This window comes from Pristis pectinata, chromosome 2, assembly GCF_009764475.1.
Source record: "Pristis pectinata isolate sPriPec2 chromosome 2, sPriPec2.1.pri, whole genome shotgun sequence".
Taxonomy (NCBI): Eukaryota; Metazoa; Chordata; class Chondrichthyes; order Rhinopristiformes; family Pristidae; genus Pristis; species Pristis pectinata.
Genome location: NC_067406.1, coordinates 142031135 through 142056700, shown reverse-complemented (window position 1 = coordinate 142056700; position 25566 = coordinate 142031135). Strand labels below are relative to the sequence as shown.

The 25566-nt window shown below is 46.2% G+C and overlaps 1 protein-coding gene across 1 annotated transcript in view; it reads right to left on the bottom strand.

The window, feature by feature from the left end:
* Window positions 1–25566, bottom strand: part of dapp1 (dual adaptor of phosphotyrosine and 3-phosphoinositides) — a 63775-nt gene that overhangs the window by 8406 nt on the left and 29803 nt on the right. Inside the window, exons 2-5 of the mRNA XM_052010287.1 lie at window positions 11374–11496; window positions 10005–10138; window positions 7561–7691; window positions 1018–1065 (exon numbers count right to left, since the gene is read on the bottom strand). Of these exons, the coding sequence (XP_051866247.1) occupies window positions 1018–1065; window positions 7561–7691; window positions 10005–10138; window positions 11374–11496 (436 nt within the window). The remainder of the gene's footprint in view (window positions 1–1017; window positions 1066–7560; window positions 7692–10004; window positions 10139–11373; window positions 11497–25566) is intronic.

Below are 25566 nucleotides of genomic sequence, written 5' to 3'. Positions count from 1 at the left end.
CACACATCGAGGAGTTGCTACATGATGGGTACAGCCTCCTTCTGTTGGAAGGTAGTGCAGGGATTAAATTACTGGAGCTTGGACTGGCAGTCTAGAGACTAAAGTTCAAATCCAGCCACGGCAACCATGGAATTTTAATTAGGTTAATAATTTAATAAAACAACAATGTCTCAGTAACGATGACTATAACAAAAGTAACGCTACGGTAATCTACCATCCTGGCTTATACCAGTTTTACCAATGTGGCCGACTCTTGAAATGATCTCGCAAACCACAGAGTTCAAGAAAGAAATACAGACCTTGATACCAACACCAGATCAGGAAATATGAACGAATAAACAACAAGCATTCATGCTGGTACTCTATGAAAGAGCTGTGGAATGCCGTCGCCAACAACTCTGCAAACAAGCTCTGTTCAGATCCAATTGTCCTGTGAGATGACGCAGGTTAGGTCGAGGCTTCCACCCCATGACCATCATTTCAGCTGTGTGTTCCAAATTACTTCCTCTTGTTCCACCAGTTATTTCAGTCAATGATTAATTATCTTTTCACCAGTGAAAATACTTTCTCCAGAGTCAGAGTAATACAGCAGAAACAGGCCCTTCGGCCCAACATCCATACCGACCAAAATGCCCAGTTAAAATAGTCCCATTTGCCTGCGGTTAGCCCATGTCCCTCTAAATCTGGTAATCAGAGTCAATGGAAATCTTAAATTAGATCTCCTCTTAATCCTTTCAGTTGTAAGGAGAACAATTCCAACATCTCCATTGTCACCACACAACTAAAGTCCCTCACCCCGGTAAGCATTCTCTGGAACCTTGTACATGAATTGCCGAGGCATAGAAGGCTACAGACTGAATGCAGGTAAGTGCGATTAATGCAGATAGGTAGCATGGGCATGATGGGCCAAAGGGCCTGTTCTGTGCTGCGCAACTATGACCTTGCCAACACTTCAATACCCTTCACAAAATGGATCACCTTCCTGTAACTGTGCATCAACCAAGCAGAGGGTCTTACCTTGACTCTGCCTCCTTGTTTCGTAAGGTAGCCTTCTTTGGTCCCCAGCTGAAAATTGGAAAGTGGTTTCTCAGATTATTTTCCAATACAAACTGATTAAAGCAGGAACCAGATTAATTAGATAAATCATCCATTGTTAACAAGCTAAACCAATAAATAACCCAAAGGTGACAAAAGTCTTGCACTCTGCTATTGCACAGTACTTGTGTAAACCAAGAAACATTTCACTGCTACGAGGCTCAATAAATGTTTGATTTGTGAGATTTAAATTTCAAAAAAGAAACCCTTTTCTCTTCATTTCAGTATATATTGTGCCCACTCCTTTATATTCCCTAATCTGATTTTGGGAAGAATTCACCTTTGTTCTACCTTTCAGTTAATTTTCATTAAACCACTTGTTTTGTATTCTCAGGCAGTTGCAATGGAAAATCCACATTAAAATTCACCACCTTACACTACAGTGCTAACTTTTTGTTTTCAACAACCACTTGCATCTTTAACATCCCACAGTGATTCACATCAGACAAAATCTGACAGCAAGCAACCGAGATAACACAACAGGCCCCCGACTCTTGCTTAAGAGGTAGATCCTGAGGTAGAGAACGGTTGAGATTTAAGGAAGGAATTCCAGTGGTGTGGGTCCGGGCAGCAGAAGGAACGTCAGATGATGGAGGAGTGATTCTAAAACAGGGATGAACAAGAAATGTACCATCTGGGAGAGTTGTGTCTCCCGAGGAGGTTGCTGCAGCAGGGAGTGGCAAGTCCATAATGGGAGTCGAAAACAAGGATGAGGATTTTAAAATCAAGAGGGATTGTCAGACTGTGCAATTGTAACTTGTGAGTTGCAGGGGGTGATAGACTATGATCCTCAGTTACTGACCTCTCTGCTAAGGGGGATATGTACTTCTCAGGTACACTGTCCAGGCTTCTCATAATAAAGCCACCTCCGCCCTGGCCTTCTCTCAGTGGGTGTGTGGCCGGGCTCACCAACATCTACGAGCAGCCTGATAGAACAGCTGGTGGTGCTGTCGTCTCCTGGCTGCAATGGCCCATGTTTGATCCTGACCTCGGGTGCTGACTGTGTGGAGTTTGCACATTCTCCGTGACCGCGTGGGTTTCCCCCGGGCGCTTCGGTTTCCTCCCACATCCCGAAGATGTGCAGGTTTCTTGGCTGTGAGTGATTTGAGTTCCTCCAGCAGTTTGCTTTTTGCTCTGGGTTATATTGGTATTGGAATTGGTTTATTATTGTCACTTGTACCAAGGTCCAGAGAAAAACTTGTCTTGCATACTGTCCATACAGGTCAATTCATTACACAGTGCATTGAGGTAGTACATGGTAAAACAATACAGAATCAGACTAAAGTGTCACAGCTACAGAGCAAGTGCAGTGCAGGTAGACAATAAGGTGCAAGGTCACAACAAGGTAGATTGTGAGGTCAAGAGTCGATTTCATCGTTTAAGGGAACCGTTCAATAGTCTTATCACCGTGGGATAGAAGCTGTCCTTGAGCCTGGTAGTACGTGCCCTCAGGCTCCTGTATCTTCTGCCAGACGGGAGAGGGGAGAAGAGAGAATGACCTAGGTGGATGGGGTCTTTGATTACGCTGGCTGCTTCAAGGCAGTGAGAGATATAGACGAGTCCATGGAGGGAAGGCTGGTTTCTGCAACGTGCTGACCTGTATCCATAACCCTCTGCAGTTTCTTGCGGTCCTGGGCAGAGCAGTTGCCATACCAAGCTGCGATGCATCCAGATAGGATGCTTTCTATGGGGCATCGATAAAAGTTGGTGAGTGTCAAAGGGGACATGCCAAATTTCTTTAGCCTCCTGAGGAAGTAGAGGCACCGGTGAGCTTTCTTGGCTGTGGTATCTATGTGGTTGGACCAGAACAGGCTATTGGTGATTTTAACTGCTGTAAGTTACCCCTGAGTATAGGTTACTGACAAAAAAGATCAGAGGAGAGTTGATCAGCATGTGTGACAGAGAATAAGCTGTTGGAGTACTGGCAAATCGGAGCATGAGAGTGGGACTGACGGGATTGCTGCCCTGGGGTCTCGCACCGACCGAATGGGTCAGGGGACTTTCTTCTGCATTGTTTTTAGTAAAAGAATTGAGGTCACATCATCGGGCAGATGAAATAGACCTTGTTTCGAAATTCTAGGTGAGAGGGGAACATTTAAAGGAGATTTAGGAGGCAAGGTTTTATTCTATACACAGAGAGCGGTAGGTGCCTGGAACACACTACCTGGAGAGCTGGAGGAAGCAGATACGATGGCAACGTTTAGACAGGCACCTGAACAGGCAGGGAATGGAGGGATAGAGACCACGTGCAGGCAGATAGGGTTAGTCTATAAAGCATGACGGTCGGCACAGGCAGCACGTTCTGCAGAGAATGAGGGGCGATCTCACAAGACAAAGGAGCAGAAATAGGCCATTCGGCCCATTGAGTCTGCTCCAAGGAAAAGGGAAAAAAGAAAAAGAAATGAGAAATTGGGGGGGGGGGGGAACAAAAAACACACTATTCTAACCCCAATTTCCGGCCTTATCCCCATATCCCTTGATACCCTGACTATTTAGATATCTGTCTATCTCTTCCTTAAACACCTCCAATGATCTGGCCTCCACTGCTGTACGTGGCAAGGAGTTCCACAAATTCACCACCCTCTGGCTAAAGAAATTTCTCCTCATCTCTGTTTTAAACCAGTACCCTCTAATTCTAAGATTGTGCCCTCTGGTCCTGGACTCACCCACCAAGGGAAACAGCCTAGCCACATCTACTCTGTCCAGTCCTTTCAACATTTTAAATGTCTCTATGAGGTCCCCTCTCATTCTTCTGTACTCCAGTGAGTACAGTCCAAGAGCCGACAAACGCTCATCATACGTAAGCCCTTTCATTCCGGGAATCATCCTCGTAAATCTCCTCTGAACCCTCCAACATCAGCACATCTTTCCTAAGATATGGGGCCCAAAACTGTGCACAGTATTCCAAATGAGGCCTCACTAGTGCCCCGTAGAGCCTCATCAACACTTCCTTACTTTTATACACTATACCTCTCAAAATGAATGCCAACATAGCATTTGCTTTCCTTACTGCCGATCCGACCTGGCGATTAACCTTTAAGGTATCCTGCACGAGTACCCCCAAGTTCCTTTGTACTTCTGTACTTTGAATTTTCTCTCCTTCTACATAATAATCTGCCCGTTTATTTCTGTTTCCAAAGTGCACAACTGCACATTTCTCAACATTGAATCTCATCTGCTATTTCCTTGCCCATTCTCCTAAACTATCTAGGTCTCTCTGCAACCTTCCTGTCTCCTCAATACTCTCTACTCCTCCACCTATCTTGGTCTCATCCGCAAACTTAGCCACAAAACCATTTACTCCATCATCCAAATTGTTAATGTACAATGTAAAAAGAAGCGGCCCCAACACCGACCCCTGCGGTACACCACTAGTAACCGGTAGCCAACCAGAACAGGATCCTTTTATTCCCACCCTTTGCTTCCTGCCAACCAGCCAATGCTCCACCCATTCTGTTATCCTACCTGTAATTCCATGACCTCTCATCTTATTAATCAGTCTCTTGTGCGGCACCTTGTCGAAGGCCTTTTGGAATTCTAAATACACAACATCTACCACCTCTCCCTTATCCACCCTACCTGTGATTTCTTCAAAAAACTCCAATAGGTTGGTCAGGCAGGATCTTCCCTTCACAAAACCACGTTGGCTAGGACCTACCTTGCCTTGCACCTCTAGGTATTCCATAACCCCATCCTTGAGGATCGATTCCAATAACTTTCCCACCACCGATGTCAGACTAATAGGTCTGTAATTTCCTTTATGCTGCCTTTCTTATACAGCGGAACTACATCTGTGACCCTCCAGTCCTCCGGAACCATGCCGGAGTCTGTTGATTCCTGGAAGATTATCACCAATGCCTCCACTATCTCTAAAGCCACCTCCTTCAGAACCCGGGGATGCACCTCATCCGGTCCGGGAGACTTATCAGTCTTTAGCCCATTTAGTTTTCCTAGCACCTCCTCTCTAGTAATCTTAACTGAACTCAGTTCCATTCTCATAGAGGTTTACAAAATTATGAGAGGCATAGATAAGGTGGACGGTAACAGTCTTTTCCCCAGGGTAGGGGAGTCCACAACTAGGGGGCATAGGTTTAGGGTGAGACGGGAAAGATTTAAAAGGGAGCTGAGGGGCAACTTTTTCCACACAGAGGGTGGTGAGTGTATGGAACGAGCTGCCAGAGGAAGTGGGTGAGGCAGGTACAATAGTACCATTTAAGAAGCACTTGGATAGGTACACGGAGGGGCGGGGCTTGGAGGGATATGGGCCGAACACAGGAAATTGGGATTGGCTGGGTGGACACCATGGTCAGCACGGACTGGTTGGGCCGAAGGGCCTGCATCCGTGCTGTAGTGCTCTATGACCCTACATTCGACAGAGCTCTTCTGTGACAAATACAAAGAACAGGGTGAAACGGCCGAACTAGATTCTGGGAGGAATCTCACTGGTTGTCCTGCTGTGGGAAATGAATTTTCCACCTGTTGACACCTATTCCGGTCAGCATTTTGAGCACTAAAGAATTATTTTTTGTTTCTTTTACGCACAGCAAGACATTGACACATTTCTGGCGTGCCTTTCACAAGCTTGGGGTATCCCAAAGAGCTTCACAGTGCTCAGCATTAGACACATTATGAAGCTGGAAAGATACCCCAGCCCATCAGTGGATATGTTATCGCACTTGTAATCAATGTGCACTTGGCAGCCAAGAAAGCTCACCAGCGCCTCTACTTCCTCAGGAGGCTAAAGAAATTTGGTTTGTCCCCTTTGACTCTCACCAACTTTTACCGATGCACCATAGAAAGCATCCTATCTGGATGCATCACGGCTTGGTACAGCAACTGCTCTGCCCAGGACTGCAAGAAACAGCAGAGAGTTGTGGACACAGCCCAGCGCGTCACAGACACCAACCTCCCCTCCTTGGACTCTGTCTATACCTCTCATCGTCTTGGTGAAGCAGCCAGCATAATCAAAGACCCCACCCACCCGGGACATTCTCTCTTCTCTCCTCTTCCATCGGGTAGAAGATACAGGAGCCTGAGGGCACGTACCACCAGGCTTAAGGACAGCTTCTACCCCACTGTGATAAGACTATTGAACGGTTCCCTTATACAATGAGATGGACTATGACCTCACGATCTACCTTTTGTTGTGACTTCGCACCTTATTGCACTGCACTTTCTCTGTAGCTGTGACACTTTACTCTGTACTGTTATTGTTTTTACCTGTACTACATCAATGCACTCTGTATTAACTCAATGTAACTGCACTGTGTAATGAATTGACCTGTACGATCAGTTTGTAAGACAAGCTTTTCACTGTACCTCGGTACAAGTGACAATAATAAACCAATACCAAAAGATCCAGCTAACTATCTGGGGACATGTTCAAATCCCACCTCACTGCAGGGGAACTTAAACTCAGTTAACTGACTAAATAAATCAACAATGCAAAGTTAGCAGTGGTGGGGACCATAAAACTCCTGTAGGTGAGTCAGTATTGTCCCTTGGACAATAGGCAGCTCCAGACCCACAACAATGTGGATGGCTTCACTACCCTCCGAAACATTCACACAGCACAGAAACAGGCTCTTCAGCCCAACCAGTCCACGCCAATCAAGATGCCCATCTAAGCTAGTCCCATTTGCCCACATTTAGCCCACTTCCCATTAAACCTTTCCTATCCATCCAAGTACCTTTAAAATGTTGTTAATATACCTGCCTCAACCATTTCATCTGGTGGCTCCTTCCAATATACTGACCACCCTCTGGGTGAAAAAGTTGCCCCTCAGGTCCTTATTAAATCTCTCCCCTCTCACCTTAATCCTCTATCCTCTAGATCTTGATTCCCCAACCCTGGGGAAAAGACTGTGTGCATTCACCCTATCTATGCCCCTCATGATTTTATACACCTCTATAAGGTCATCCTTCAGTCTCCTACGCTCTAAGGAATAAAGTTCCAACCTGCTCAACCTCTCTCCATAACTCAGTCCCAGCAACATCCTCATAAATCTCCTCTGCACTCCTTCCAGCTTAATGGCATCTTTCCTATAGCAGGGTGACCAAAAGTGTGCACAATACTCCAGGAGCAGCCTCACTAATGTCTTGTACAACTGCAACGTAAGATCCCAGCTTCTAGACTCAATGCCCTGACTGATGAAGGTCAGCGAGCCAAATGCCTTCTTCACCACCCCATCTACTGTGGCACCACTTTCAGCGACAGTAGTCCATGTTGCCTGGATCTGGAACATTCAGGCATGGACCTTAAATGCTGGCCTAACCAGCAACATCTACATCCCAAGAATGAACAAAAAAGTTGCTAAGGGTGCCACAGAAATGCAGGCTTTTTTTCTTGCTCTAACTATTCATTTAGACATTGCCATCCCATGTGTTTTAGAAGCAAATTACAGCTCTGAAAAGAATTCAGCTTGTGTTTCCAACCAAGTCAGGAAGAGGCGCTGATGCACTTACTGAAGGAGCCTTGGAAACGAGATCGTTCTCAGTGCGTCCTGTCTGCATGGCCGTGTGGACCCGGACAGATTCGTAAATGGAGGGCTCTTCCACTTGTCGAGGATACGGACTTTTAAGTACAAGAAGCGTTCCTTCAGCAAATACATTCAATAAAAACATTAAACATCTTTCTAAACGTAAAAATCACAGATCAATAGTTAATCTGATTGCGTCAGAAGTGCAAATACTCATTGGGTCCTACACCTTTTTGTTCCCAAGCTAATGAATAACCTGTAACAAATACTGGAGATGCTCAGCAGGACAGACAGCATCCAGAGAGAAAAGCAATTCATGTTTCAGAGCGACAAACCTGCAACAGAACAGATCTGATCATTGACCCAAAATGTTTCTCTGCCCAGGAGGTTGGTCCTTATTGCTGGGCCTTTCAAACGCTTCCTGCTTTGATTTCAGACATTCACCATCCGCAATATTGTGCTTTCATGTGAACCTTAAATTGGTTTACAATGAATCCATCAAGATTGTCTTGGGACATTTCAGTGGTAAGGGCAGGCACGGTAGAGTAGCAGTTAGCGTAACGCTATTACGGCGCCAGCGACCCGGGTTCAATTCCAGCGCTGTTTGTAAGGAGTTTGTACGTTCTCCCAGTGTCCGCGTGGGTTTCCTCCGGGTGCTCCGGTTTCCTCCCACATTCCAAAGACGTACGGGTTAGGAACTTGTGGGCATGCTATGTTGACGCTGGAAGCGTGGCGACACTTGCGGGCTGCCCCCAGAACACTCTACGCAAAAAGGTGCATTTCACTGTGTGTTTCGATGTACATGTGACTAATGAAGAAATCTTATCTTAATATTACACAGTATAATTTTGACATTTAAATAAATAGGACCGAGTTAATACAAAATGTAATCTAGAAGTCAGAGACTGTGATATATCCAGCCCAGTGTCCGCTCCAATCATCAACCACCCATTTACATTAATCTCTTTTTTAAGAAAAGTTGCCCTCAAATTCTCATCCACCTCCCAGATTCTACCCCTCACCCACACACTAGGGGCAATTTACACCAGCCAATTAACCCACCGACCCGCACGTCTTTCGGATTTGGGAGGAGAGCAGAGCACGTGGTCACAGCGAGAACATGCAAGCTCCATACAGACAACACCTGAGGGCAGACTGAAGCCAGACCACTGGTACTGAGGGCCAGCAGCTCCACCACAATGCTGCCCATGTTTTGCATCTATGAGACGACCAACATCAGTCGCCAAAGTTGGCTGGAATTGGATTTGGTTTATTATTGTCAGTTGTACCGAGGTACAGTGAAAAACTTGTCTTGCATACCGATCGTACAGGTCAATTCATGACACAGTGCATTGAGGATGAACTTTGTGCACTGCAATTTTTCCGGAACCCTTCACTTTTTGTGCACTTATTTTAAAAAAATCATTCTGGGAATGTGGACATTGAAGCACACGGGGAATTAGCATTTTCCCAGGTTAGTCCATTACCAGATTCCACAGGAAGTGGGCTCAATCTAGCATTCCAGAGTACAGCAAGATACTCACACTTACAGTAGCTGTAACTGGGATTCTTATAATCTGCAAAGATAAATGCTGTAACAAAAGTTTTCCTATTCTTTGAGAAAGGCCACCAAGGCAAGGCCAGCATTTATTGCCAGTTCTTAACAGCCTCAAGAAGTTAGTGGTGAGCTGTCTCTTTAAGCTGGTGAATTCCCAACACTAAAGGCATAATTTACTCCATGTGTTACCACTGGTTTACCACATGTACTGAGATACAGTGAAAAGCTTTTATGCCATCCACACAGACTGTGCCGTACACAAGTACATTGAGGAAGTAAAAAGTGTTGCAGTCTCTAAAACTTCAAAAGATGTGGGAACCTTTCATTACTACTTTTTACCTCGGTAGAGATTTCCAAGATCTCTGGAACACCGATACGGTTCCAAGTCTAAAAGCTGAGAGACTTGGAGGGAAGCCTGAGGGTGGTGGCTTTCCTATGAACCTGCTTCCCTTGCCCTTCTAGTTAGCACGGAATACAGCTTTGGAAGTTGGCGTTGAAAGATACGGATGTGGGACTTTACAACAATGAACATGCAAACCAGTAATTTGCATTCTTCAGAATTAATACCGTCTGAAACGAAACTCCCAACACAAGTGCTAGAAGGAGAAGGGAATCAAAGCTCATCTTGGTAGAGTTAGATGGAGTAAAGAGAGAAGAGCAGAGTCTAGTTTGGGTAAATTTCAAATGTGCTGCATGTTGTTCATAATTTAAAAGAAATGTTAGGTCAGGATAGATGTAGATCAGCTCTGGTCTAATTGGATTGGAGAATCATCTATAAAATGCGAGGAATTAAAGTGTATAAAGTCACCAATGAAATCTGATAAAATATGACAGCAGTGTAGCAGGCAGAATATGGAATGATGCTGGATTACCTGTTTCGCTTCCAATCAATGGCTGGTTGGCAAAGTGACTGACAAACTCTGATAGAGAATGAAATTCACTAAATCCAAATTTAATCGAGCCTCTACTCCACTCAATCTGGAAGTGTTTGACCGAATCTTTGCCTCTGTAAAAGGAAGGTTGGGAGTTGTCAGTTGTCGTGAAACAATGGATCACTTTAGACCATGGTTGCTGGCTTTACAATTTCTCCTGGCGTAGATATCACCAAGTTACTGTCTGATTCAATCTCTCATTTGCCCTCGTATACACAAGCACCCAGTTGACCTCTAGGATTTGTTCCAGGGATCAGGGTCTCAAATCCATTAGTAATGGAATCAGCACAGCTAGAATCAGAGATCTCAGTGTGTGGTTCAGACTTTACCAAAGAGGTTTCAGCAAAAACTCTAGCAGACATTTGAATTTTTTGTTAAATCACTGGGGTATGGGCAGATTATGAGATGATATGGCTATGGCAGATCATAGAGTCAGAGTCATACAGCATGGAAACAGGTTCTTCAGCCCAACCAGTCCATGCTGACCAAAATGCCCATCTAAGCTAAACCTATTTGTCCCTGTTTGGTCCCTATCCCTCTAAACCTTTCTTCTGAATGTTGTGTCTCTGATGCTATGTGTCTGTGATGCTGCTGTAAGTAGGTTTTTCATTGCACCAGTGCATTGTACTTGTGTATATGACAATAAACTCAACTGGCCATTGAGGCCATGTTAATTTATTTCTTGAACCAAGTCCCAACAGAATTCGAGACAGCTTGAGAGAGAAAGGAACAAGTGTTTGTTTGGGCTGGATATAAGAGAGAGGGGAGAACAGGCTAGTTTGGTCAAATTTTAATGTTCAATGTAATTCATAATCTTAAAAAACATTAGGCAAGGGCATTGAAAACCAAGCCAGGTAGATGCAATTATAAGCAAAAAACAAAATTCTGGAGGAACTCAGCAGGTCAGGCAGCATCTGTGGAGGGAAGAGGAGAGTTCGTTTGCCTCCACAGATGCTGCCTGACCCACCGAGTTCCTCCAGCATTTTGGTTTTGCTCCAGATTCCAGTATCTGCAGTCTCCCGTGTCTCCAGATGTAATTGCAACACAGATCAATCCACATATAATTGGATTGGAGAACACATTTGAGGGGCTAAACTCTTTCTTTGTTCGTAGTTAATGCACAGTCACACAGTTAGGTTTAACTGAACCCAGAGTTTTTGCTCTCACTAGAAGTAAAATTGGCCACAATTAACACTCACTCCCAGATACATCTTGGTTTAAATAATTCCATGGCAACCTTTGCATTATCTTTGTGGCCTACAGTGTCTAATAACTCAGCAATTTTCTGTCCCGAGTCTGATCTGCTTACCTTACCGACAGTGCGTAAAGATTCGGGGCATCATGACTTTTCCTTAGAAGGTAGCTTCCATCTTTGCCGTTGGACAGGAGGAGGGCCTCAGCAGCATGGCGAGAGAGGTTGTAGTGATACCAGCTGTCCAATGAGAAGCAAACAAGAGATTATTAGAAAGGGAATGAACTCTGCAGAGTGTTGAAACTAGGAGAGCCTCAGTTGTCCTGAATCAGTCAGATTGTAATGACAAACCCTGCTGTAACTGTCCTGATAATCTGCATTTATCAAGCTTAGTGCAGTCAGTTAGTTCGACTTAGCTTGTAGAGCTCCTGCCTTGAAGTCATGGAGTTATGCACTCAATCACCCGCTCCAGCATTTATTTCCACGGGGACACAAGGTCTTGACCCAAAACATCGACAATTCCCCTCCCTCCACGGATGCTGCTCGACCCGCTGAGTTCCTCCAGCAGATTGTTTGTTGCGATTTTTATGGGGTTGTGGCTTCATTGGTAGGGCCAGCGTACAACACCACGAAAATAGAAAATGCTGGAAACACTCAGCAGGTCAGGCAGCGTCTGTGGAAAAAGGAACAGTTAACGTTTCAGGTCCGAGACCCTTTGGCAGAACGCTAGTTAACCGTTTCTCCCTCTACAGATGCTGCCCGACCTGCTAAGTGTTTCCAGAATCTGCAGTTTTTTGATTAACCATTTACTGCCCTCGAGAAGATGGTGGTGAATTACTGCCTTGAACCACTGAAGATGGGAGGTGGGGGGGGGGGGGGTGCGCCCACAGCACCCAACACTGATGACAAACAGCCAGCCAGGGTGCAGGCGCGGTAGTGTAGTGGTTAGGGTAACGCTATTACAGCGCCAGCAACCCGGGTTCAATTCTGGCCGCTGTCTGTAAGGAGCTTGTACGTTCTCCCCGTGTGTGCGTGGGTTTCCTCCGGGTGCTCCGGTTTCCTCCCACATTCCAAAGACGTGTGGGTTAGTAGGTTAACATGGGTGTAATTGGGCGGCGTGGGCTCACTGGGCCGGAAGGGCCTGTTACCGTGCTATATAAATAAGATATCTTTATTAGTCACATGTACATTGAAACACACAGTGAAATGCATCTTTTGTGCAGTGTTCTGGGGGCAGCCCGCAAGTGTCGCCACGCTTCCGGCGCCAACATAGCATGCCCACAACTTCCTAACCCGTACGTCTTTAGAATGTGGGAGGAAACCGGAGCACCCGGAGAAATAGAAGGACGTCCCTTTAGAACAGACATAAGGAGGGATTTCTTTACCAGATAGTGGTGAATCTGTCGAATTCATTGCCACAGACGGCTGTGGAGGCCAAGTCATTGGGTGTATTTAAAGTGGAGGTTGAGAGGTTCTTGATTAGTAAGGGTGTCAAAGGTAACGGGGAGAAGGCAGGAGAATGGGATTGAGAGGGAAAAATAAATCAGCCATGATCGAATGGCAGAGCAGACTCGATGGGCCAAATGGCCTAATTCTGCTCCTGTGTCTTATGGTCTAAGTTTCAGGCAGACCCAGACAAGATGTTTCATTGCATCAGTGGTTTGTCAGCAGCTGTTGATATTGTCCCAGTGGTCCTGTGTTACACATCCATAAGGAACCAAACCACCGATCCCAATAAATACCCCTGCACCTCACCCACAACCTTCCTGGCAAAAGCACACAGTGTCTATGGAGGTGGGCTACAGTCTCACTTCAATGTAGTCATTGCGAGGGCAGGGTGGCCAATATCCCAATTCTGTGTTAACGACTTGATGTCGAAGGTCTCTCCCATCACCGTCTTGGTGCTTGTTTGGAAGTTTTGGTGATGGGACATTCTCTCAAATAGCTCATTCTGCTCAGGAAATTGTCCCACCGGATCTGCTGTCTCTTTATCCTGTGTTACCTTGATGACCTTTCATGTGAGCCACTGCCTAATCAAAAGGTGTTCCTTTGGATAGAGTGCTCCACAAGGTGAACCACTTGCTGGGACTCTTGACTCAACATTTACTTTACATCTTTAACATTAACATCTCAGCTTTACCAGCTAATGAGACCACATCAAAGAACAGCTGAGCACCTGGGCAGCAAAATAAAGGAGATTTTTTTATATATTAAAGCTGGGTCCCAAACTCCTGATCATCGTTGGTTCAAATTACCTTGATCAACATTCTGACAAGGAATCTTTTCTCAAGATCAGGTCTATAGTTTTTGCTGTACCCAGTACTCTGTATGTCACGTCAAAGGGTTGGATGGCCCCAATGTCACAAGCAGCCCTGCGGTAAGATGTCCCAACATTCCCCTCCTGATGGGGACCATCAGCCTTGGAATAGTGGTCACCAAACATCCTGGGATTGATGACTTCTGAAGGACTAAGTGAGCTTTAATCGGTCAACAGCTATCTTGCACAGCTCTAAATGGAATGTTGATGAAGGGATAGCTAATATTGAGAAACAGAAGGAGGCCATTCAGCCCTTCAGGCTTGTCCCATCATCCACTGAGGTCGTGGTTGATCTGTGACAAGTTCACAGAGCCATCCTACCTTAACAAAACTCTCAGTCTGAATGATCAAGAGCAGGTATGTGCTGATGCACAGCATTTAGTGTGGACTTCAGGATGTGATGAGAACACACGTGATCCTGGATGGATCCCAAGTGTGAATCCCTGGGTGAACTTCCACCAGGACCACTGTATCACTTTCCAGACCATCTTGACAATAGAGCATTCCAGAAGGAGACAGACGAGGACCTTATCCCAACACTGGTGCCTCTAGGGCAGTCCCCATTGGCACCAAGACACTTGCTGGGCATGGAGGGTCTGCTAGAGGAGGTTTTTACCACCAACCAAGGTATTGGTGCTTGTTTTAAAGTTGTGATGAGGCATTTTACCAAATGGTGTTCCAGACAGATCAGGGGACCATTCCACAGGAACTCACCATTTCCTTTCCCGTAGGGCTGCAGGGATCTTCGTGCTGACCACTGCCTAACTGACTGACTGCACTTCAGCCCCACGCTCCTGATCTTTGGTCACCCGGTGCGGGGGGGGGGGGGGGGGGGGGGGGGTCGCTTGGGCGATCTCCCCGTCAGTTCACTCCTGGGCCTGGCCAAGGTGGCCATTCACAGATCCAGGCGGCGGGCGGTCGAGGGTTCCGCCCGAGCCAACTGCCTGCCCCTCTTCCGGGGTTACGTCCGTGCCCATGTATCCCTGGAGAAGGAGCACGCAGTATCCACGGGTACACTGGGGACCTTCTGGGACCGGTGGGTGCCACCAGGGCTCGCATGTGTTCTGGATGGTGATGACCATGTTGTAATTTAACTGTAAATAGTGTGAATTGTAGAATACTGCAGTATTGTAATGATGTGATACTGTAATCACTGAATAAACCTCCTTTGGAAAAGAAAACAAAAACTGCCTGATTGATATACAAATGTTTCACTCTGCCAGACATTTGTACAAGGCTCAGATGGTGCACTGAGGTCCCGCTGAAAGGAATGTTCCACAGCACCATGACTAGACGTATCCGTCACAACACCAGAACCTCAGCACATAGTCACCCTCATGTCTGTGTGCCCAGGATCCATGCACAGTTTGATGTAACCACACAAAGGTGGCCATCAGGATGAGGCACGCATTATCCCCTGCAGACATAATCCATTTTTGATCTCCAGGTAGGCTGGAAGATGGCTCGGGTGACTGTTGCAGCACAGGATAGGATAGGGGCTAGTCTAGAGGTACCTTGGACCTGATGACTAGGTTCTTCCTGACAACTGTGGGAGCACTGTGGCCACTATCCCGGCCACTGGTACGAGCACCAGGGGAGGGGACACATTTACGATTTTAGGCAAGAGTTACAGAACATATCCTTTATGTACGCAGTGAGTGATAATGACCAGGAACTCATGCACTGTTCCGGTTTCTACTTCACCTTGCTGATATGTCCCACCCAGTTCTCTGTCTCTTCTTAACCACACTCCCCGCACCTTCAGACCCAGCAGTGAATAGGTCAAAGGACTGGCGGTCAGTTTGCCAATGGACATTGCCTCACTTTTTGCCCTTGGAACAAATATCTATATTACACAACCAGCACCCTAAACCAACACTCAGCGCATCTCAGGAGCCACCCAGGGCATTTGCTTCACTGCCCTCACACCTGTTGTGAACTCACGGGTTGAAATTGTCTAGTCTGGGAACCCTTGGGACCAGACACAGAAAATGTCCCCGATCGTCTTCCTCTAAGTACAGTGGGACAGTTGTGGGAAATGGAAGCTGAAGAGTTCCAAGAACTGTCCGTAACCCAAAGTTCCCACAAGTCGGAAACAATGTTGCTGAGATCACAAAAGTTCCACTGGTAGGTTAATTAGCTACAGATTAGTAATATCTCAGTTAATTTTAAATCTTGGTTACCTCTTACTTAGAATTAGTTAATTGGTACAGATCAGTACTACAGATTCACATTGAGTTGCTGAGGCATGGGAGTTCCAGCCCGTACTTAGAACAGCAAGCACCGTCTCCCAGGGTGAGCCGAGAATTCAAGAACTTGCACAATTTCCTGCTGACGAGAGAATTTCCTAAGACTTGAGAAATTACTAGCCCGTCGTATTAGCACGAGGTACAAGCTCCAAGTTCAGTGAGTTGAAGGAAGAGGCAGAAAATGCTGATGCGTCACATTCTAAGTAAAGAGAAAGCCCACAACTGGGCAGATGACCAGTTGCTGGGACACACCATTGTACCGCAGCAGGCAGAACCAAGGAGACCAGTTACGGGAACTCCACAAACACATACTGAAAGCTGAACTTGCTGGTTCATTTGAAAACTAACATTTCCCAACTCCAAAATGTCCAAGGCTGATCAGACATCTCAGAAATCTCTCCTCAGACCCATCTTCTTTCATACCCTCACCCTCCTTCTGTGTCCTGTGCACTGGCAGATTTTACTTTACATCTGCTTTTCACCGAATCAAGTCAAGAGGCTTGAAGAGTTGCAGAAGTTCACAAAACCAGCCTGATAAATGATGCTGGCTTTTGATTAGCTTCCTGTATCTCTACAGATTTATATGAATAAAATATCATTGACAAAAAGGTCTCCACGGGATTCTATGTTACCTGTACAAGGTTGATCTTGCACACGTACATGCATACAGTTATACAGCACAAAAGCAGGCCCTTCGGCCCAACTCTTCCATGCCAACCAAGCTGTCTACCTGAACTAGTCCCATTTGCCTGCATTTGACCCATATCCAGCTAAACTTTTCCTATCCATGTACCTGTCTAAATTGTACCTGCCTCCACAGCTTCCTTTGACAGCTCGTTCCATACACCGCTGCCCTCTTGTGTGATAAAGTTGCCCCTCAGGTCCCTTTTAAATCTTTCTCCTCTCACCTTAAACTTTTGGCGTCTAGTTTGAGATTCCCCTATCCTGGGAAAAAGACTGCAACCATTCACCTTATCCATGCCCCTCCTGATTTGCAAAACCTCTAATAAGGGCACTCCTTACCCTCCTACACTCCAGGGGAAAAAGTAGCAGTCCATCCAGTCTCTCCTTATAACTCAAGCCCTCTAGTCCTGATAACATCCTCAGAGCTGTGCACAATACTCCAACAACTTGATTTTCTTTTCTTTATGCAGAGAGCGATAATGGACCTGGAACTCAATGCCTACAATGTTGGTGGAAGCAGAATCAATGATTGAAAAAATAATCTGGATGCGAATCTGCAGGGTATGGGGATAAAGCAGGGGAATGAGGTTGACTGGATTCCTCTCTCTAGAGAGCTGGCATGGACTCAATGAGCCAAAAAGCCTCCTCCTGCTCCACAATAATTCCACGTCAAGCTCCAAATTCTCACTGTCACAGGACCTGAGTAGATCAATGGATAACTAAACTAGTGGAGGGATCAACCACAATGAAAACATCATAAATACCAGGGTAAATGAGCAACAGGATCTTTCCTCACATCCCTCCGGTTAGCCAGGATGTAAAAGGCTGGAGAATTTGGCGTGTAAAAACATTTTCCCTTCAATTTTCTTTATCCAGTTTATCCAAGGCTTAACACATCAGGAAATGATTAAAAAAAACTGACCTTAATGAGAACACATTCATAATTTAACAGCAAATCTGTACTATTAATAGTAAGCACATTTTATTGGTGTGATAATAATTGATTCAATGCAGATGTATTAAGCATAAGAATCTCAAAACCCAGGGATGCTTCTCACTTGGTTCCAAAACTGCACAGATGCCGTAGCCCATAACAAGTAACGCTGCTGAGAGCCTGACGATAAGATGGTGTAAGCAGGGGTGATGATCCACAAGACGTTAAGCAAAGTGGTCAATCAGTTAGGTTACTGGATTAGATAATTCTCAGGCCTGGTTCAGTGACTCAGAGGCAGGAGATCAGATCTCTTGTCACGTACACCGAGCCCAGGATCAGATCTGTCACAATCCCACTGAATGGTTGAGGGGACACATGGTCTGTTTCTGTCACATCTACCCTGCTGGGAATCCGTCATCGCGACCCGCTCTGACCCAACCGTGACCCAGCCCCAGTGTGACAACTTTTAGCCACCAACTGAAATGCCCAGCAACCAGTAAGTGTCCGTAACCTCCACGTCACACCACAAAGTAATAAACAGAAAAGCATAAAAGCCAACACACACCTTTCCATAGCCGTCACAATTAACAATGAAGCACGTCTGAAAAACAACTCTTAAGCCTCTTTTAAATCGCATCTGTTTTTAAAACCAACAATGCAACTGGAAGAGATTCATTAGGATGACGCCAAAGATTATAATGGAAATTAACTATTTAAATTAAATTAAATCTGCCTCATTATGACCTTGCACCTTATTGTCTGCCTGTACTGCACTTTCTGTAACTGTAACACTTTATTCTGCATTCTGTTATTGTTTACCCTTGTGCTACCTCAATGCACTGATGTGATGAAATGATCTGTATGGATGGCATGCAAAACAAAGTTTTCCCACTGTGACAATAATAAACCAATTTACCAAAACTCAGAGAGATCATTAGAAAATCATCAGAAAATAAGAATCAGATCAGTAGATGCTGAAAATCTGAAATAAAAACAGAAAATGCTGGAAACACTCAGCAGGTCAGGTAGCGTCTGTGGAGAGAGAAACGCAATGTTTCACATGGAAGACCCTCCAACAGAATTGACCTTTCATTGATAGAAGAATGGACAAGCAGTGGTCACAGATTTAAAGAGGCAGAGGATAAAACCAATCAACAAGTACGTAGGATTTTGAACACATTAGAAGGCTGGTGCAGTTTTATTGCCAGTTTTCAAAAAGAAACTTGAAAGGATAACAAATACCAGGATACAGGGAAAAGAGCAGAAGACAGGGACAGACTCCAAAGAGCCAATGTAAAGACTCAGTTGTCAATGAGGATCCCCCCTGATGCGGGAGCCTGAGAGGCCAGCTCACTTTTATTAACTGTTTAGTGTCACCACCGCAGAGCGATTGAGAGAGAGGGTAGATTGTAAAGAATGAGACCCAATGCAGTCCTACAAGAAGTGCTTTTTGGAAGCAGATCCACAGACACTGTTACAAGGTGGAAATTAAATTCAGGGGATGATAAGAGGAATAAGTTCATTACCAACCTCAGGTCAGGGAGATTCTGATCGGAAGGTCTGGTTGAATCTGTACTCAATGGTGGCTGGAGAAACAAAACCTCAATGAAGCAAAATCTGCAGCAAGTAGCACTGAGCTGGTGCAGAGCTACTCGCTGATTTACAACAGGCACAGAAAGAGGAAGCCAAGTCAAATATTTAAATACAGTGGGAAGGAACGGAGAGTGCTGAGTTCTTCAGCGTTACATGATTCCCCGATTCCCATCAACACCTCCTCTGATCTCTTGTCACCACCACTTTTCCATCATTCAACCTCTCCTGCTCTCTCCCCCCCCCATCCCTTCTTTCTCTGCATCTTAAAACCTGTTATGAAGTGTAGCGGTTAGCGTAACGCTATTACAGCGCCAGTGACCCGGGTTCAATTCCAGCCACTGTCTACAAGGAGTTTGTACGTTCTCCCCGTGTCTGTGTGGGTTTCCTCCGGGTGCTCTGGTTTCCTCCCACATTCCAAAGACGTACGGGTTAGGAAGTTGTGGGCATGCTATGTTGGCACCGGAAGCGTGGCAACACTTGCGGGCTGCCCCCAGAACACTCGACGCAAAAGATGCATTTCACTGTGTGTTTCGATGTATATGTGACTGATAGAGAAATCTTATCATGTGATCAAACATCCAGGAATACACGGCGACGCAGGAGACTGCAGATACTGGAATCTGGAGCCACAAACAACCTGCTGGGGGAACTTAGCAGGTTTAGCAGCATCTGTGGGGTTGAAACCCTGCATCAGGACTGAGAGTGGAGAGGGGAGATGGTCAGGTTAAAGAGGAGGGGGAGTGGTGATACAGGGGCCAGAGGTGATTGGTGGATTGGGGAGGGTGGGGGTGGGGGGAGGGGGGAGGATGAGCTGGTAACCAATCTGGGCATCACAAGGAGGGGAAAATGTGTCACAAGAGTGGAGTTAGGTACAGTTTGGAAGTTGAGGCCATGGCAGATAATTAGAATGGATTCAGCCAGGTTTAGTTGAGAGTAGAATGCTGAGGTTGAACATTGTATTCCGCTGGGTTTAACCTTAATGCAGAGCAAGATTCAACAAATTACTGACTTTTATGCACAATCTCAGCACTTCAGAAACCAGCCTCCCTTCCATGGACTCTGTATATACTTCTCACTGCCTTGGTGAAGCAGCCAGCATAATCAAAGACCCCACCCACCCCGGACTTTCTCTCTTCTCCCCCCTCCCATCACGCAGAAGATACGAAAGCCTGAAAGCTCGTACCACCAGGCTCAAGGACAGCTTCTATCCCACTGTTATAAGACTATCGAACAGTCCCCTTGAATGACAAGATGGACTCTTGATCTCACAATCTACCTTGTTATGACCTTGAACCTTATTGTCTGCCTGCAATGTACTTTCTCTGTAGCTGTAACACTTTATTCTGCATTCTGTTATTCCTTTCCCCTTTTACTACCTGGATGTACTGTGATGAAATGATGGCATGCAAAACAAAGTTTTTTTTACTGTACCTCAGTACACGTGACAATGATAAAACAATTTACCAACATGAATGGTAATTACATTACATTAAAATCACATACTGGAAAATGCGTCTCAGTTTTGTACAATTTCGAAAGAGGAATTAAGCAGTTATTTTAGTCTCTCATCGAATTGCAACCACCAAGATTTCCTTCCTTCTATTTGCTCTTCTCAACTCTTCCAGCTACAAAGTTTCTTTAACCCCAAGTTCACAGCAGCAGCAGGTTTTACTTCTGTACAAACTGCTTCTTTGCAACTTTTGCAGATCACATGTCCCTGTGCCTCCTGGACACGAGATCGGAAAGTTTAAGGTGAAATGGGAAAGACTCAAAATGGATCTGAGGGGCAATTTTTCCATGCGGGGGTGGGGGGGGAGGCGGGGGCGGGGGGGGTGGGTGTATGGAACAAGCTGCTCGAGGTAGTGGTACAGCTGGGTACAATTACAGTGCTTAAGAGATATTTGGACATTTATCAGAATCAGATTTATTATCACTCACTTGTACGACATGAAATTTCTTGTTTTGTGGCAGCAGTACAGTGCAGAGACATAAAAATTACTATAAATTACAAAAATAAATAAATAGTGTAAAAAAAGGAATAATGAGGTATGTTCATGGACCGTTCAGAAATCTGATGGCGGAGGGGAAGAAGCTGTTCCTGAATCGTTGAGTGTGGGTCTTCAGGCTCCTGTACCTCCTCCCTGATGGTAGTAACTAGAAGAGGGCATGTCCCGGGTGGTGAGGGTCCTTAGTGATGGGTGCCGCCTTCTTGAGGCACCGCCTCTTGAAGATGTTCTTGACGGTGGGGAGGGTTGTGCCTGTGATGGAGCTGGCTGAGTCTACAACCCTCTGCAGCCTCTTGTGATCCTGTGCATTGGAGCCTCCATACCAGGCAGTGATGCAACCAGTCAGAATGCTCTCCACCGTACATCTATACAAATTTGTAAGAGATTTTGGTGACATATCAGATCTCCTCAAACTCTTAACGAAGTAGAGCTGCTGGCATGCCTTCTTCATGACTGCATCAATGTGTTGGGCCCAGAATAGATCCTGAGGTGTTGACGCCCAAGAACTTGAAGCTGCTCACCCTTTCCACCGCTGATCCCTCAGTGAGGACTGGTGTGTGTTCTCCCGACTTCCCCTCCCTGAAGTCCACAATCAATTCCTTGGTCTTGCTGACGTTGAGTGCGAGGTTGTTGTTGTGACACCACTGAACCAGCTGATCCATCTCACTCCTGTACGCCTCCTTGTCGCCATCTGAGATTCTGCCAACAACAGTGGTGTCATCAGTGAATTTATAGATGGTGTTTGAGCTGTGCCTAGCCACACAGTCATGAGCATAGAATAGAGCAGTGGGCTAAGCACGCATCCTTGAGGTGCACCTGCGTTGATTGTCAGCGAGGAGGAGATGTTGCCACTGATCCACACTGACTGTGGTCTCCCGATAAGGAAGTCGAGGATCCAGTTGCAGAGGGAGGTACAGAGGCCCAGGTTTTGAAGCTTGTTGATTAGTATTGAGGGGACGATGGTGTTGAATGCAGAGCTGTAATTTTTTTTTTAAACAAAATAAACTTTATTCATAATAAAAGAAACTATATACAATAATAACAGTTCAAACCTTTACATTCGTGTACAGTTCCGTTCTTAATGTTACCTTTTTATATATAAAAAAAAACAGCGCAGATGCCACATGTGTGGCTCCCTGGGGTGATACCCCAATCCCATATTTACAACATTTGAGGGGCTTCCTCCCCAGACCCCGCCCCTCCCTCTCCTGTGGCAGAAGAACCCTAACCTGTTATCCTTCCCCACCGAGCCCTCGCGTTGGCTGTGCCCAGCTTCAGTGCGTCCCTCAGCACGTACTCCTGCAGCCTGGAATGTGCCAGCCGGCAGCATTCCCCTACGGACATCTCACAGTGCTGGGAGACCAACAATTTTCAGCTGTAATTGATAAACAGCAGCCTGATGTATGTTTTGCTGTTGTCTAGGTGCTCCAAAGCAGACTGGAGAGCCAGTGAGATTGCATCTGCTGTAGACCTGTTGTGGTGGTAGGCCAACTGCAGCGGGTCCAGGTCCTTGCTCAGGCAGGAGTTAATTCTAGCCATAACCAAGCTCCTGAAGCACTTCATGGCAGTAGATGTGAGTGCTACTGGGCAAGAGTCATTGAGGCAGCTCACCCTGCTCTTCTTGGGCACTGGTATGACTGATGCTCTTTTGAAGCAGGTGGGAATCTCAGACCACAGCAGTGGGAGGTTGAAGACGTCCTTGAATATTCCAGCCAGTTGGTCGGCACAGGTTTTCAGTACCCAGCCAGGTACACCGTCAGGGTCTGATGCCTTGCAAGGGTTCACCCTCTTGAAGGGTGTTCAGACATCAGCCCTGAAACAGAGATCACAGGGTCACCAGATGCTGTGGAATTCGCACAGGTGTAGTGTTATTCTCCCTTTCACAGTGTGCACAAAAGGTGTTGAGCTCATCAGGGAGTGAAGCATCACAGCCATTTCTGCTGTTAGGTTTCGCCTTGTAGGAAGTAATGGCATGTAAACCCTTGCCACAGCTGTCATGCGTCCGATTGGGTCTCTAACTTCACATGGAATTGCCTTTTCGCTCTCACGATGGCCTTCCGTAGGTCGTACCTGGACTTCTGGTAGGGTTCTGGATCACTGGTCTTGAACGCCACAGATCTAGCCCTGCGAATCTCCTGGTTCATCCAGGGCTTCTGGTTTGAGAAGACTCGGTATGTTCTTGAAGGCACACACTTGTTCACATAGGTCTTGATGTAGTCAGTGACGGCCGTGGCATACTCATTCAGATCCGAAGATGAATCCCTGAATATGGTCCAAATCCACCGATTCAAAGCAGTCCTGTAAATGCTCCTCCGCTTCCCTCGACCAGACCTTCACAGTCCTCACCACTAGTGCTGCCATCCTCAGTCTCTGCCTATATGTCGGGAGCAGAAGTACAGCCTGGTGATCGGACTAGCAAAGTGCAGGCGCGGGATGGCACGGTAAACGTTCTTGATGGAGGTGCAGCAGTAATCGAGTGCTCGGCTCCTCTGGTTCCACAGATGACATGTTGGTGGCAGTCGGTCAGAGACTTCTTCAAGCTGGCCTGGTTGAAGTCCCCCGTGATGACTTCCCTGTGCTCACATACCATAATTTTTATGTTATCGTTGAAAGATAACCCTTGTTTAGCATACGGATTAGAACCAAGCAACTCTTCCAAATCGCCTTTGGATATTTTACATCCAGGTAAAAGAACCAATGAGGGCCCAGCTTCACACCACTTCCCGGGAGATTTGATCTCATCGGACATCACTGTGCTGCAGCTGCTACCTCAGCTCCAGTGACCCAGGGTTGACCCTGACCTAAGTAGCACAGTCTCAACAACCAATCTACTGGAAGAACTCAGCAGGTCGAGCAGCATTGGTGGGAGGAAAGGAATTATCGCCATTTCTGGTGAGACCCTGCATCAGAAGTCTCGACGATGCCTTGAACATCAGCCCAAATTTTGTGCCTGAATCTCTGAAACTGCAGTGTACGTGTATGGGGTACCTTTAAGAACTGGTTTGCATCACATGGTTTGACTCTTGACACATTGCTGTACCCAGGCACTGCAGGTTCATTGTGAATCACTGTCTTCAGTAGGTTTTCTTGATTGTAAAGGAAGATACAGGCATTACACGAATGTCAAGCATGAGACAAGCTCAAGGGGGTGGCAGTGTTGAAGATAACAGAAGAGGTGCTGGAATGGTACATGTAGGAGTGATAACCATTACACAGGAAGATGTTACGATACTTTACTAGGAATTGAGCAATCTGGATCGATGACTCATGTGATTCATAGATGTCGTGTTACACAGCAAGAAAACGTGTCCTTCACCATCAGAAACCCATCTACACTCATACACTTTTATTCCTCCATATTACTATCAACTGCCCCCAGATTCTACACACCGGGGGCAATTAACAGCAGCCAATTAACCCACCACCCCGCACGTCTATGGGAGGAAACCGGAGCACCCAGGGGAAACCTACGCACAGTGCAGAATTCAGGATCGAACTCACGATCTGCGGAACAATCAGCCAGCAGTTCCAATCACTGCACCACTGGGCCACCCCAGAGATCCACTCCCTGCTGAAGTCCAGGTCTGCAGCGTTCAAACCAGGTGACCCTGACCTATACAGGGAATCAAGGTAGAACCTTCGTAAAGCCATCAGGGATGCCAGGAGACAATGCAGTCCAAAATGGAGTCCTAGACCAGCCGTCAGTTGTGGCAGGGCTTGCACGCTATAACGGGCTACAGAACAAAGTCGGGCAGCACCACCGACAACAGCGCGTCCCTTCCCGATGAACTTAACACATTCTATGCTTGTTTTGAACAGAAGGGGATTGGTTTGTCACCACCAACCCTGACAGCCTCCAATGCATGTGAACCCACAGTCACCATTGCGGACGTCAAATCAGTCTTCTGGAGAGTGAACCCACGGAAACCATGTGGCCCAGATGGTGTCCCTGGCCACGTCCTCAGATTCTGCGCAGATCAGCTGGGGGAAGTACTTGCAGACATATTTAACCTCTCCCTGCTTCAATCTGAGTTTCCCACCTGCATTAAGAAAACCACGATCATCCCAGTACCAAAGAGAAAACAAGGTAACATGCCTTAATGACTACCACCCAGTAGCTCCGACATCATGAAGCCCTTTGAGAGGCTGGTCATGGCACGCATCAATTCCAGCCTCCCAGACAACCTTGACCCATTGCAATTCGCCAACCACCAAAACAGGTCCATGGCATACACCATGTCCCTGGCCCGACACTCATGTCTGGGGCATTTGGATAACAAAGACATCTATGTCAGACTCCTATTAATTGCCTACAGCTCCGCCTTCAATACCATAATCCCAAACAAACTCATCTCCAAACTTCAAGACCTGGGACTCAACACCTCCCTCTGCAACTGAATCCTTGACTTTCTGACCAACAGACCGCAATCAGTGAGGATAGGCAGCAATACCTCCAGCATGATTATTCTCAACACTGGTGCCCCACAAGGCTGCATCCTCAGCCCCCTACTCTACTCCCTATACACG